Source organism: Eucyclogobius newberryi, unplaced genomic scaffold, assembly GCF_026437365.1.
Source record: "Eucyclogobius newberryi isolate DKJ021-1_F unplaced genomic scaffold, fEucNew1.0.hap1 SCAF_13, whole genome shotgun sequence".
NCBI lineage: Eukaryota > Metazoa > Chordata > Actinopteri > Gobiiformes > Gobiidae > Eucyclogobius > Eucyclogobius newberryi.
The window spans coordinates 9433869-9447600 of NW_027315757.1; the positions used below are offsets into that span (position 1 = coordinate 9433869).

General features: G+C 39.1%; 3 protein-coding genes across 3 annotated transcripts; all 3 read left to right on the forward strand.

Annotated features, from left to right (window-relative positions):
- The first annotated feature begins 56 nt into the window (after window positions 1-56).
- kctd13 (potassium channel tetramerization domain containing 13) lies at window positions 57-5843 on the forward strand. Its single transcript, XM_072442503.1, has 7 exons — window positions 57-367; window positions 1759-2000; window positions 2387-2556; window positions 2944-3033; window positions 3116-3168; window positions 3249-3444; window positions 4027-5843. Exons 2-7 carry the CDS (start codon window positions 1778-1780, stop codon window positions 4261-4263), a joined length of 969 nt encoding a protein of 322 aa, XP_072298604.1. The 5' UTR covers window positions 57-367; window positions 1759-1777; the 3' UTR covers window positions 4264-5843.
- Window positions 5844-6297: 454 nt separating this feature from the next.
- On the forward strand, window positions 6298-11173 carry hirip3 (HIRA interacting protein 3). Its single transcript, XM_072442500.1, has 8 exons — window positions 6298-6400; window positions 6566-6686; window positions 8517-8661; window positions 8735-9325; window positions 9398-9567; window positions 10477-10624; window positions 10698-10796; window positions 10877-11173. The coding sequence occupies exons 1-8, from the start codon at window positions 6324-6326 to the stop codon at window positions 11056-11058; spliced, it is 1533 nt and encodes a 510-aa protein (XP_072298601.1). The 5' UTR covers window positions 6298-6323; the 3' UTR covers window positions 11059-11173.
- Window positions 11174-12052: 879 nt separating this feature from the next.
- Window positions 12053-13675, forward strand: antkmt (adenine nucleotide translocase lysine methyltransferase). Its single transcript, XM_072442103.1, has 5 exons — window positions 12053-12248; window positions 12334-12438; window positions 12522-12662; window positions 12980-13030; window positions 13106-13675. The coding sequence occupies exons 1-5, from the start codon at window positions 12084-12086 to the stop codon at window positions 13310-13312; spliced, it is 669 nt and encodes a 222-aa protein (XP_072298204.1). The 5' UTR covers window positions 12053-12083; the 3' UTR covers window positions 13313-13675.
- The last annotated feature ends 57 nt before the right edge of the window (window positions 13676-13732 follow it).

The following is a 13732-nucleotide window of genomic DNA, read 5'->3' on the forward strand; positions in this document are numbered from 1 at the left end:
GCTACAGGCTATACTGACCTACTTAGCATTAGCATAGAATCTTTCATTTGCAACGTCCGCTCGACCTGAAATCATTTGCTGATCAACCTATTTAATAACTATTTAAAGGATCGTTCATCCCCAAAAAGATAACCTCACTGCGGGACATTCTTCAGTTGCCTTTTGTTGTTAGCTGTTTTGATTAGCTAGCATGCTAACCGCGGAGCTACTGCGTATACAATGAAATGTCAGATCCAAACGGTTTAAGCTATCAATAATAGGGTTGGCTCTTCTTTTTTAACTTTATTGTAGTTAATAGACTTTAGTCCACTAGTATATATTTGATTATTATATCTTAATTGTTGCTGATCCTTGGATGTTAAGCCTGGTGAGTACAAAACTGCATTGCCTGTTGTCAAAATGGGGTGACAATTTAAACCGTCTACATGATAGTTTCGTTTGGATTATGTTTTAATTGTATATGGTCGAGTAAAACATTATTTGTGTTTACTGTCTGTTATTGGTCTGAAATTAAACGACAAAAACTTCCCAGAATTGGAACAAGAACAGTATACCGCTAACTCGGTATCTAAAATGTTCTCTCTACTCCAGTTGGAGAAAATGTACTGCTAATATTGTTGTTGTTGTTTTATGGCGGTTGGCATCTAAGTGTTGCATCACCGCCAAACGTTATTCTTCAGACTTCATTTTCCAGAGTCCGACCGGCTTTATTCCAGGGTTTAGGCTTCTTCATCTTCCTCTCCTTCTTTGATGTTCGGTGCTTCCGCCATACAGCTTTATTCTTTAGGCTTCATTCTTTAGGCTTTGATATTTCCACTGACGTCGTTGCTTGGCAGCCGTGCATCTACAAGACAGGAGACCACCCCCACCTCTATTTCTTCACTCTGAACACTCTGGTCCCCCAAAAGTAGACCTCCGTCACTCCCACTCCCATTTAGCGCCTTTAGCCGGTTTTCTATTTCTGCCCAATCAAGCTCCTTTGTTCCAAGGAATCTCCCTGCAGCTTTAGCAATGATCCTGATCCTTTCAGTTCTGCTTTGAGTCTGAGCAGCACAGTTTACAACATCCACCATAAAGAGTACAAAATCCTCTCTATCCACAACCAAGGTATTCTCTTAAATTTTGGAACCTCCACACTTGGAACCTCCACACTTGGAACCTCCACACTTGGAACCTCCACACTTGGAACCTCCACACTTGGAACCTCCACACTTGGAACCTCCACACTTGGAACCTCCACACTTGGAACCTCCACACTTGGAACCTCCACACTTGGAACCTTCACACTTCTTGGGAGCCACGCTGGCTTCTCTCACTTCGCTCTGGCTGGGAGCAGCGCTGGCTCCTCTCCCTGCATTTACTTTAACCTCGTTACTTTCTTGACTGCATCCGCATAGGATATACCTTGCGAGACCTTAATTTTCTGCACCTCAGCAGCTCTTTTGCTACTGCTAATATTATTATTAATATTAATGTAAAAAGTAAAGAGAAAGAATATCATTCTGGAGGTAGCAACTGATTTGTAAATTGAAGTTAATGTAATTGGAATGATAAAACCTTCAATAATGCTCAAAATCTGATACCAGTACTGTTACACTGTCAAATATATTACACGTATGAAAATGTTACTCGAGTACACCCACCTCTTCCCCAAAAGACATTATCCCAAAAATCTGGCCATAATTCTGTTTTACACATATTGTATTGTTTGTTTCCCATCTAAAGCAGCAGAGTTTCTGATGTGAGCTCTGCTTTCAGAAGGAGCTTCTGTTTCCTCATGTCTGCTGAGGCTTCAGCTGGCAGTCATGCTGCTGTCTCTGCTCTGTGTGTCTGCCCGAGCGCAGACGACTGCACAAACCGAGGTCTTCTGGGGAGTAAATACGTCAAATTGAATGTTGGAGGCTCTTTGCATTACACTACCGTTCAGACTTTGAGTAAGGAGGACAGTCTGCTGAGGAGCATCTGTGATGGAGAAACGGATGCCACAATAGATGCTGAAGGTTAGTGTCTGTGTGTGGCAATAGTTTTGAGCTTTTAACCATGTTCTAACATTTTTACGCTCATCAAAAACACCTGGATTTATGTTTAGCTTCATTCACACTTGTTTGATGAATCCAGTTTAGTCGCCCTCTCCCTCTGAGCCTCAACAAACTCTTCTGTGCTCTTTTTAAGTCCCTAAATCATCAACAGACTCGTCAAATCACAGATATAAAGTAATATGCGCTGTCAGTGAATAGTGAATATTATTTTTAGCAAAGGTACAAGAGCATGTTTAAAGGCCAACAACAATACAAATAATGCATAATATGTGTCCTTTTATTAAAAGTATTTATACATCTGTAACACTAGATACTTATCGCTTCTGTATGTGTTCTCTTCTGAACAGGTTGGGTGGTTTTGGACAGATGTGGTCGACATTTCGGGATAGTATTAAACTTTCTCAGAGATGGGTCCGTCCCACTCCCGGATGACCACAGAGAACTGGACGAGATCTTAAAGGACGCTCAGTACTATAGATTGCAGGGGCTCGTCCAGCATTGCCTCGGTGCCATGCAGGTAAATGATTGTTGTATACAGCCCACAACTTGTCTCACCACCATGTCATTTTTGTATACAAAACGGGAAGGTTTTTGTCCCACCATCAAAGCAGCAAATTTCCTCAATCTCAGCTATTCTCATTTAGGTTGGCCTAGCTCAATGTTCTAATAATTTGTTTATTATCCTTTATTAAGATTGAACTCAATCTCTTTTTCAAGCCAAAGTGGACTGCAGCACACATCATTAAAACATTTACATTTTTGCTAAACAATAAAATGAAAACTATGAGATAAAAACAGGACTTTTTATATAGCAAATATCCCTGGAATATAGTTTTAAATGAATATGTAAAATGCAAGAAAAAAAAAGTGCTGTTCGATCTTGTAATAATCTCACTTCTTTCAGAAACAAAAGGATATTCTGGAAACTGTGTGCCGCATCCCGATGATCACCTCAGTCAAGGAGGAGCAGAGGATGATCGCCACTTGTAGAAAGGTAGGAATCTTTTCAAATGTGACTGGAATGTCTTTTGTGTAAAGAAAAAAAGACTAACTTGATTGATTTTATTTTTTAACAGCCAGTTGTCAAGCTCCAGAACAACAGAGGAAATAACAAATACTCTTACACCAGGTAATATTTCAGTGCAGCAAACACGGCCCATAAAATGCAAGTCTAATCCATATTTGTCGCCTTTTTGCCTCTTTTATCAGTAACTCTGACGACCACCTGCTGAAGAACATCGAACTTTTTGACAAACTAGTCTTACGATTCAACGGGCGCGTCCTCTTCGTGAAAGATGTGCTCGGGGACGAGATCTGCTGCTGGTCTTTCTACGGCGAAGGGCGCAAAATCGCCGAGGTCTGCTGCACCTCCATCGTCTACGCCACCGAGAAGAAGCAGACCAAGGTGAACATGAGCCGCCTTCTGTTAATCCTCAGAACTCGGAGAGAAAATGTTTTTCTGTGTTCCGCGTGTCAAGTCGGAAAAACCATAAGCAGTAGATTACAGTTTATGGACTGTAACGACTCAAATCAAATGCTCTGTGTAGACATTAGCACAACAATGCATTTATAACTTCACAGTGCATGAGCTGTTCATAAAGAGCGGTGACAGTAAAGAAAATGACACAGATAATATCAATATTTCAACTGTCGGATGTTCAACTTTATCCAAACCTGGGGCGCAGACATGTTGGATTGTCAATCTCTGAATTCTGAAATGTTCCCGTGTGAATTTACATGTCGGAACTCAGTAAATCTATAAATACTTAACCTCAAATTACATGATTAATTACATGATTATGTACAAATTACATATTAATGAAGATAAAACAAATCCATAATCTCAAGTGGGTAAACTGAATAGATCCTCCCTGGCTTTTCAAATGTTTGTATTTTTTGTAAATATTTAAATACAGTAGCATTTAGATCAGATTTAGTCATTGAAAAGTAACTTTGCCTCTGACATATTCCGACGTCATCTTTTCAGGTGGAGTTTCCAGAGGCCCGGATCTTCGAGGAAACCCTAAACATCCTGATTTACGAGAACAGCCGGAGTTCGGGCGGCGTCCACCTTTTGGATTCTCGAGGGCCGTCGCTGGGAGCCGGGCACTCGGAGGAGGAAGGGGCCACGGGGGGAGAAAGGAGGGTGAGGCGCATTCATGTAAGACGGCACATCATGCACGACGAGCGAGGGCCCGGGCAGCAGACGGTGTACAAGGACTAGTGAAGAACGCCAGACTCGGGACGCTTCCACGGACGTTTGGTGAATGAGAGCGAGGCCGCCGATCAGAGCAATAGCAGCCGCAGTTTATTTGAATTTCATCGGACGTGTGATTTAACTCTGTGAATTCGGGGGGGAAGGTGTGGGGTTGTACTTAAATAATAATGCATGTTTACATCAATCAAAGCCTGTCACGGTTACAAGAAGAATAGTACCATGAACGTAAAAGTTATTTGGGGACGATGCACTAAAACATTAGTCTCACAATGACTAAACGGGCAGCAATAAATAATCATACATTTAAGCACAACAAGGTGACATATTATACTTTTTTCCAGGTACGTCTTGAACTGAACATAAATAGGTTGTCGCTTTACATATATTTCATTTTAACCGCAGTATATTGAGCTAAAACGGCTTGGTTATAGAAGCATGTCCATCAACTTCCTGTTCTAAAGTCCAGAACTGACTCCGCCTCTTCATAGTGACATTTGGCCGTAACAAGCAGCAGATTGTCATTTTATGTGTTTTTCATTTTGAAAAGTCTCTACATGACATTTCAGAGCCAAACCGTATCACTCAAAGTCTTATTTTGTCAAACAATCCTATCTAGGTACAGGGATGTGGGCGGGGATAGGGGGGTAGGTGGAAACAGGAATTTTCTGAGCACTCAAAGAATACAGGATTACTCAAATATGCAGGAATCAATCAAAATACAACTTTGAGGAAACAAATATGTGGGGGCAAAGCTCATTTTAAGTCATTTTTTTACATAATGTCCCCTTTTAATATCTTTAATGAGATGTTATTTGACCCTCTACAGCCCAAATAAGGTACTACCAAAAATAATAAAGTTTCCCCACTAAATGATGGTACATACGATAAACATTTACCCCAAAATAATATGGTTCATCTCATTTCTTCAACTGTTGATAAGGTAAATATCGTGACAACAAAACAAATGTACAGTACTCAAATAGGAAAGCATACTTGTATGACTAGTCTTGTAACAAAAACCGGCTCAAATATGATTTTTCAAAGGCTACTGAGGAGGTTTCGTACACTGACATTTCAGCCTGTTTATAAAGTGTTAATAACATAGAATTAAAGCCTTTCTAATTTGCTTTCATTTTGGCTAAACACTGGAAATGTGGTTGTGGTTGAGCAGCTTTTTCAAGATGTTTATACTGAATTAATTTATATCCCTAATTTATTTGTTTGATATTTAACTTTTGTACAATATGCAAAATGTGTGTTAACATGTGAAAAATGCACTTAATTTTCTTATTGTAAATGTTTAATTTGGTTGTATTTCTGATGTTTTCCTGGTTTTATCCTGAGCCATAACTTTTTCCACAATGTCAATCTTCTCCAAGGTTATCAAACAAATTAGATTTACTGTGATTTTTAAAAGAAACCTATTTTATTTACTAATTTCCAAGATAGCGATTAAATTACATTTGTGTTTTGGAGCAATATGTTTGGAACGTTTTCAGAAAGTCACCTTGAAACATTGCACTAATTGAACTTCCGTCCAATTTGTGGTTGTCAACAGTTGATTAATAAATTATTTGATAAAACTATATTTCGGCTTCTTTTTTCACTCATTCAAGGTTTTTCAGAATGTATTTCTTTGTATGTTAATTTCAGTAATCAAACAACCTCATACAAAATTACTATACAAGAAAAAAATAATACATTAATACAATAAGTTGAGTGAATGAGTTTAATTCATATAAATGTCTAGTGTGATTCAAATATTAAGGTACCAATACATATAAGTAATTTTATAAATTTATACAGTTAATTCTTGAAAGCAATAAAATGTCTACTTTTTCAACAGTATATAATTGTGTATAAAATTTGCGAATATTAAGCAAATGATAATACACGAATGATACCAATTAAAACATTTTTTTAATTAGTTTATTTTTCGTAAGTTTATTTTCTACTTTTCAAGAGCGTGTTGGCCGCGCGCGCTGTCAACGTCACTTCCTACGCACGACGTATGACGTACGCGTAAGCGGCGCGGGCGCGCCAAACAAGACAAACGTGCTCCCAAAATGACGGTGACCGAGGAAGAATCCCAAAACATTCGTAAATTTGTGTGTTCGCAGCTCCGTGATGAGCCAGATCTCAGGTAGGAGCTTCAAGAAATGCAGTTTAAATCTCATTTAAAACTCGGAATCATATTAATATGACAAAAGAATGATTTTGTGCAGGTTAAATCGGGCACTGCATTACATAACATTGATAACATCAACATGGCTAAACGTTTATGCTAAACTCGTGGTTTTCGTTTCAGTGCTTTGACCATCGGAGTGTTGAAGCAGCGGTATTTGGCCCATGTCGCCTCTGATTCCCTGAGCTCTGAGGCTAAGCAGTTGATGAAGGAGATTGTGAAGAAGGAGCTGGCCAAAATAATGGTATGGAAATGATCCAGGCATGGATCAATGTACAATCAATGTAATCAAATGTACAAATTATTGTATTTTATATATTGTACGAATGTACAACAATATATAAAAGACAGATTATTTGAAATAGGAAAGCACCTACTTTATAATTGACTTTATTTTATTTATATTTTCCATACATTTTATTTGACTAACGTGCTCCAGTTGACACTCTTTATCAGTTGGTGGTGGTAATGTGCCTTTAATCTGTTTGCCAACAGCCGATAAGATACAAGAAGAAAAAGAAAATATACAAATTGCTTGTGTATTAAAGTTGAAATTCAAAATCTCTTAAAGTTGGAATGGCCTATTTTTTCATTTCCTCGTGGCGTGGACTGCTGATTAGTCCTGCCATGTATCAATCATAGAACGCACTTACCGCTCACCTGCAGCCTCGTTCTGGCTCATCCCCAGGAGAGCAGCACCTCTCCCTGTGTCTAAGCGCATGGCTCTATCATAATATAGTTCCCTCAGTGTCACGAAGTCCCAGATGAGATTTCTGCCTCCTTGTAAAATCTTGTGCCAATGAACTGAATTTGGTTCGGTGTCCACTTTTCCAGCGCTCTCTGAGCACACCGTATCCCTTTACAAATGAAACCATGGCTCACGGAAAGCGGTGATCTGAGACCTGTTGTGATGAAATGAGATGTAAATACTCTGTCAGACCCTTTGCAGTTTGTCCACATGCAAAGAAGATCTACTGATGATGCTCTTAGTAGCGTCACGCATTTGATCACGAAATACATGGAGCCTCCTCAGACATGTACAGTTACTTTTTATTTATTGTTGCTCTTTACTGCAACCTTACTTTGTGTGAACTCTTATTAATGTTTTTAATAAACAGACGTAAGAATAGTGAAAAGTGCTGTGTCAGAAGTCGAAGTACAGGAGCAGCGCAGGGTTACGTGAGCTCTCCAGTTCTGTCCACGTTGTATACTAACAGTTCTATCAGTCAGTACCTCCACAACTGCAATCTGATGCGAAAAGATGCTGACATGCAGGTGTATCTGGATGAAATGGGGGAATGTATGATGTGGTGTAGGGCCCACCACCTCCAGGTCGACACAGAAAAGACCTCAAACATGTTGAGGATCCGAGCCATGTCCTGCTTGAGTCATACAAATACTATATTCATATGGACTGCTGTCTCACGTGGCGAGTTCACGTGGCGAGTTCACGTGGCGAGTTCACGTGGCGAGTTCACGTGGATCGCCTGTGTTCCGGGATGCAGCAGTGACTGTATTTTTAAAGCCGGTTGGGTTTCTATGGAGCGAGCACCAACATGAGTCTGGTGTTTTGCCAAGCCATCCTAGAAAGTGTGATACTTTTTGGAATTCAGGTTTTTGTTTGGAAACCTGTCGGAGCTGGCATAAACCAAACGGTCAAACCTCATAAGAACAGCCCTGAAGAAAACCCTCAGGCTTATGCTCTGCCTTCTATTTACAAAAAAAGTCTGGCCGGAGACGCTCTGAACATTGCTAACGATTTGTACATTTCAGTATAACATAAAACATTAATTAAAAGGATAAAGGTCTGAAATATGATTTTATAACTTAACGCCTCGAGAAATTTCAATACTGTGATATTCAAAGCTGTAGACCGCATACTCCTTTCACTATTTCAATAATATTCGTAAAAGTAATGAGCCGAGGTCATCCTGCAAAGTAAGACAGTAAATACAAGCCTAGATGGCCTTTTTTTCGACCTGTGACTTCATATTATGTACTTTTACTTAAATACTTTTTGGCTACTCTACCCTCTGTTTATATCTCCATGCTTATGTCATTGTCACTCAATTAGGACAATGAGGAAAGCCCCAAGAAGACCAAGACCACCACCTCTAAAAGGAAAAGAGAACCTGTGAGTGACGGTGAGGAGAGTGCGAGTGAAGCGGACGATTCATCCAAGGCCAAGAGAACGCGTCATCAGTCAGGATCCTCATCTGGTACGTTTTACTGTTAAATAATAAGGATTATCTGCATCTCTAAAGTGTAAACGTGTGTCGTTGTCGTTATTAGAATCAGAAAATGTAAACGGCAACGCAGCCAGCGATTGTTCTGAAGATGAAAAAGTAAAACAAAAGAGAACAAAGACGACGAGCAGCGACAATTCTGAACCTGAATCCCCAAGGAAAGAAACGAGAACAAAGTCAAACGGCAACAAAGGAAAAGCGTCCAAAACGTCAAGAAAGAAACCAGAGAAAAAGAAGAGCGGATCGGATAAACGACAGAAGGTCAGCAGCGACGAGTCTGACGAAGAAGAACAAAACGGACACCGAAACGATAAGAAATCCGATCAAACAAAGAAGAAAAACGTAAAGGTTAGTGACGAGGATGAATCCAGCGATGACGGCGATGTTGAGATGGAAGCTGAAACTGCGAAGGATAAAAGTTTGAGCAATGAAAGCGGTGGCGATTCAGAAGAGGAGGAAAATAATTCATCTGATTCAGAAAAGAAAAGCGTGCAAAGCAAAGAGGACGTGAGCAGCAACGAGGGGGAGAAGCAGAACGAAAAGGCAAAACTGGGAAGTGACAGTGAAGATGATTCAGACCCAGATCGTTCAGACAAAAGGAATAAAGATGGAAAGTCTTCAGGTGAACGCAATAAAGGTATGTATGAACAACTGTTACTGAATGAAAATACAATCATAAACATGTCATTATATTGGTTTGTGTTCTAAGAGAATAGCGCAGCGAAAAAGCTTGAGGAGCCGGACTCTGATTCCTCTTCGCTCCCGTCTTTGGAGGATGAAACTGACAAGAGAAAAGAAAAAGAGATAAAGCCTGATGTTGTCAAGAAAAAGGGGGAGAAGAAAGGTGTGAAAAAGGAGAAGAAATCAACAGATGAAAAGGTAAGCGATCAAAGGTGCACTTTTCAGGTTGCTGGAATATTCCACAGTAGAGCTGCACGCTTTTAGACATTTTTTTTATTTATTTTTTTGCACGACTTGTCATTAGATTAGCGGTGTATATTTAAAAATATTTTCTGAAATTGACTCCCAGAGCGATGACTCGGACAGATTTTTGTTTTTTTTATCACAAGTAAAAGTATATTTTTCTATATAAAGACAGGATATTTTAGACATTCTTTTAATATTAATAATTGCACCAACTTAAATGTTGATTTAATTGCTCTACTTTACTACTCTAAACTTATTTATTCAATACAATCAATTTTGCTCAAAAAATCCCTTGAAAAACATGACATGCATTCTTATTGTGAGCCGGGCCTCCTTTCCACAGATCTGACCTGTAAGTTGGCCTGGTAGCATCACCTGCTTGTCTTTATGTAAATAGATGGGTTTAATGCAATACTGTGAAATACTTCACACAATACATTAACATCACTATGGAGACAAGCACAGGACCAGTTACATGGTGCACCTTCAAAAATAAATGTTTCAATCTTTTTGATGGTTTATTGTGGCTATAAACTATTGTATTGAAGGTGCTTACATACGAACATGATAAACAGAACTAGTTAATTAGAAAGCAGTCCAAACTTATTCCTCACTTACCTAATATCCAATTGCATCCTAATTATTCACCCTCATGAGTTTAGAAACGCTTCACAACATTAGCATGCTTTTCCTGCTCCACGGAGGATAAAAAGGATCAAACACTATCATAATTAGACGCAGACTGTGCACTGTGGACTTTGACACTACTGGGCCAAAATGGATTTTACTTAATACGTGAAAAGTAATAATGGGTACAGCCCTTTTTAATATCATCGTTGTTGCTTCATTGCATGTTTTCAGGAGGAGCATAAATCCGTGGTGAGGCTCAAACGCTACATCGGCCTGTGCGGTGTCAGAAGGAATTATAAGAAGATGCTGGAGGATTGTTGCACTATTCGCTCCATGGTGGAGAGATTAAAAATGGAGCTTGAAGATCTTGGAGTCAAGGGTCAGTGTGAACACAAAAGCAATTTTAATCGATCTAATTGTGTTTAATGAAACGATACAAATTACATTTTTAGGCAATCCTACAATAGAAAAGTGTAAAAAGGCCCGAAAGAAAAGGGAGAGGGCACAGGAATTGTCTGAGCTTGATACCAGCAACATAATAACATCACAAGGTAATGTGTTTGATTATTACTTTTGTATCCAAACCACAAATGCATGCTAGGCTTAAACATAACTATATTGTATGTCCCAGGTCGACCCAGACGCCGTGCTGCGCTCTCCTGGCATGAGCAGAAAGAGCCTCCACCTTCCACTTTTCAGCGCACACTGGACTCTGGCTCCGACAGTGACCAGCAACAGTCACATAAAGGCCAGAAAAAAACTAACTGGAAAAACCTCCAAGGAATTATTAGTGATGATGGGGAGAGCGACTAAAATATTAATGAAAAATCAAATGTTCGTAACCATTTAAATATGGATAGATTTGTATATTTACAGTTTGCAATGTTTTTAAGACAAGCTTATCATATAAATAAACCGTTTTCTTATATCTATGTGAATTGTTCATTGCTTTGGCAGTTGTTAGATTTTCATCACAGTGCAGTACAGATCCCTTTTCAATTTTACAGTGGATACTTTTTAACTTCTTAGCCTGCTTTCTAATTTTCTACTTTTTTTTTTCTTGGCTGAAAAGTAGAAAAGTACTTTCCATGGTTTGAGTTTTTTTTAAAGCACATTCATGGGGGCATTCTGGAATTCAAGCTTGAGCGTTTAAAAAACAAAAAGATCACAATTATTTATCAAAATCCCCACATTTAACGCTTTAACAATTGTCAATCTGTGCGAAATACTCTTACATTTTACTCTTAAAGTTACGTTTTAAATTGGCTCTTAAATAAAAGTGTAAGTAGCATGATTATTCAAATCAAAGTTGTTTTTTTTGCTCCTGTGTCCGTAATCTTGAGTAACAAAACGAAGTTCTTAACTGTTATCAGTCATAAATGTTTTGTTATAAAGAATTTTGACAATAAAAAATAACAAGTTCTTCCAACACATTGATATTGTAAACACGGCTGAGTGGTTTCTCCAATGTGGAACTATTGTCTCTTGCATCCACGGACTCATTTACAGACGGACCGGTCCGACCAAGAGACGCGTCTTCCGGACACATCGCAAGTTTGTTTTCAGATTTATTTCAAGTCATTGAACCTTTATTCTTTGGTATAAATTATCCTAAATTACACACAATCCTATTATAGCTGACGTGTTATTTGAAGGTTTTAGCCTATGTTTACGGGGGGAAAGGCAAGTGACCATTGACCTGTGTATCACCTTCGTAATAACCGCCGGTGATCATTGTAAACATGAAAAATAAAATAAACTAGTGTTTATTATTGCATGATCTTTTTCTATGTGTCCGTGTGTGTTCTACTTTAATAACATGCGTGACATCCGCAGGCATGGATGATGACTGCTCCACATCAGAGGTCTTTGCTGAGCTGAAGAACAGATCCCTCAGTGTGTCAGATGTGGCTCAGATGGCAGCTGGCTCTGGGCTGGCTGTCTATGCCATGTGGGTGGGAATACTTCAGCCTGGGTTTCGGAGAGTTCCTTTAAAATTACAAGTAGGATTTCATCTAATAAATTCTCAAAATTCATAATACTCCCTTTGCCATTCCGTTCCAGATGTTCTTTTAATGTATCTTTCAGGTTCCTTACATGCCAGCTAGCAAATCACAAGTACGTAATGTAATGACACTACTGAAAGGTCGAAAGGGAGGCATTGTAGATTTGGGATCAGGAGACGGCCGCATTGTAAGTTTGAAGAAACACACTTGCTACAGCTATAAAGTCTTCTGCTTGATTGACACGTTTAACTGTATTTTGGTATTTTGAAGGTGTTGAAAGCCCATCATCATGGATTCACACCTGCTGTTGGCTATGAGCTCAACCCCTGGCTGATTTATTTGTCCCGCTTCAATGCTTGGAGAACAGGTCATCACAGAAAAGTGTCATATAGAAGAGAAGATCTTTGGAAGGTCATTTTTATCTTTTCTCCTTACTCAATTGGTTAGCGCTCTCCCTTCACTGCAAGGAGGTCCCAGAATCAATTCCTGATCATGCATGGGGTCTTTCTGTGTGGAGTTTGCATGTCCTCCGGGGTCTCCGGTTTACCCTACCACTAAAAACATGTACAATAGGCTCCTTCCCTCTGGGGCCAGGACTCCCCTGCAAAAAAGATTATTTAACTCAGTGGGACTTTCCAGGTTAAACAAAGGTCAATAGATAAATAAAAAATTAAAATAATGGATTACCGGTATTACAAGCTCACTGTCGTTCATTTTATTCTTTGCAGGTAGATCTTTCGGAATGCAAAAATGTTACCGTGTTTTTGGCCCCTAGTGTGGTGGGTAATTTGAAATGTTGCCTCAATTGTCACGTTACAATAAAGTAATCTTGTATTTTATTCTTTTGTTTCCAGCTTTCGTTGCTGCAAAAGAAGCTGCTGGCTGAACTTCCTGATGATGCGTTGGTCATCGCGGGTCGTTTTCCTTTTCCGGACTGGACTGCCTGCAGAGAAGAGGGGCTTGGTGTGGACAGAGCCTGGGCATATAATATACAAGTCCAAAGAAATATTACTATAGCAAAAGACAATAACAGTTTTATCAAACAAGAGGAGTTGGTTTAAACTGTTTTTATGGATGGATGAATCTACCTCGGTCCGCAAGTGGACATTGGCAGTATTTTCCCACTAGTGAAATGTTACGTATTATTTATTTTCAGTTGTGCCTGTTAACTTAAACTTAACTGTAACTGTAAACTTAAATAGGGGGGTTCATGGTCTACCTCAGTGTATGTGTTTTTTGACAGCACTACTGAAGGCCTTTTTATCACATTTTATTAATGGCACGTTAGATCAAAACCTTTTTTTCCATCTAAATTCACGCAGAGCTGTCAGCACAGATATTCAGACAGTTGACATCATACTACTGTACCCAAAACAAATCGAAATCTATGTAGCAAGATATTGTGAAGGACTTTTTTGGCCTGATATGTATCTATACAGAGATGTGTATTGTGATACTTTTGACAACATACATTAATTATG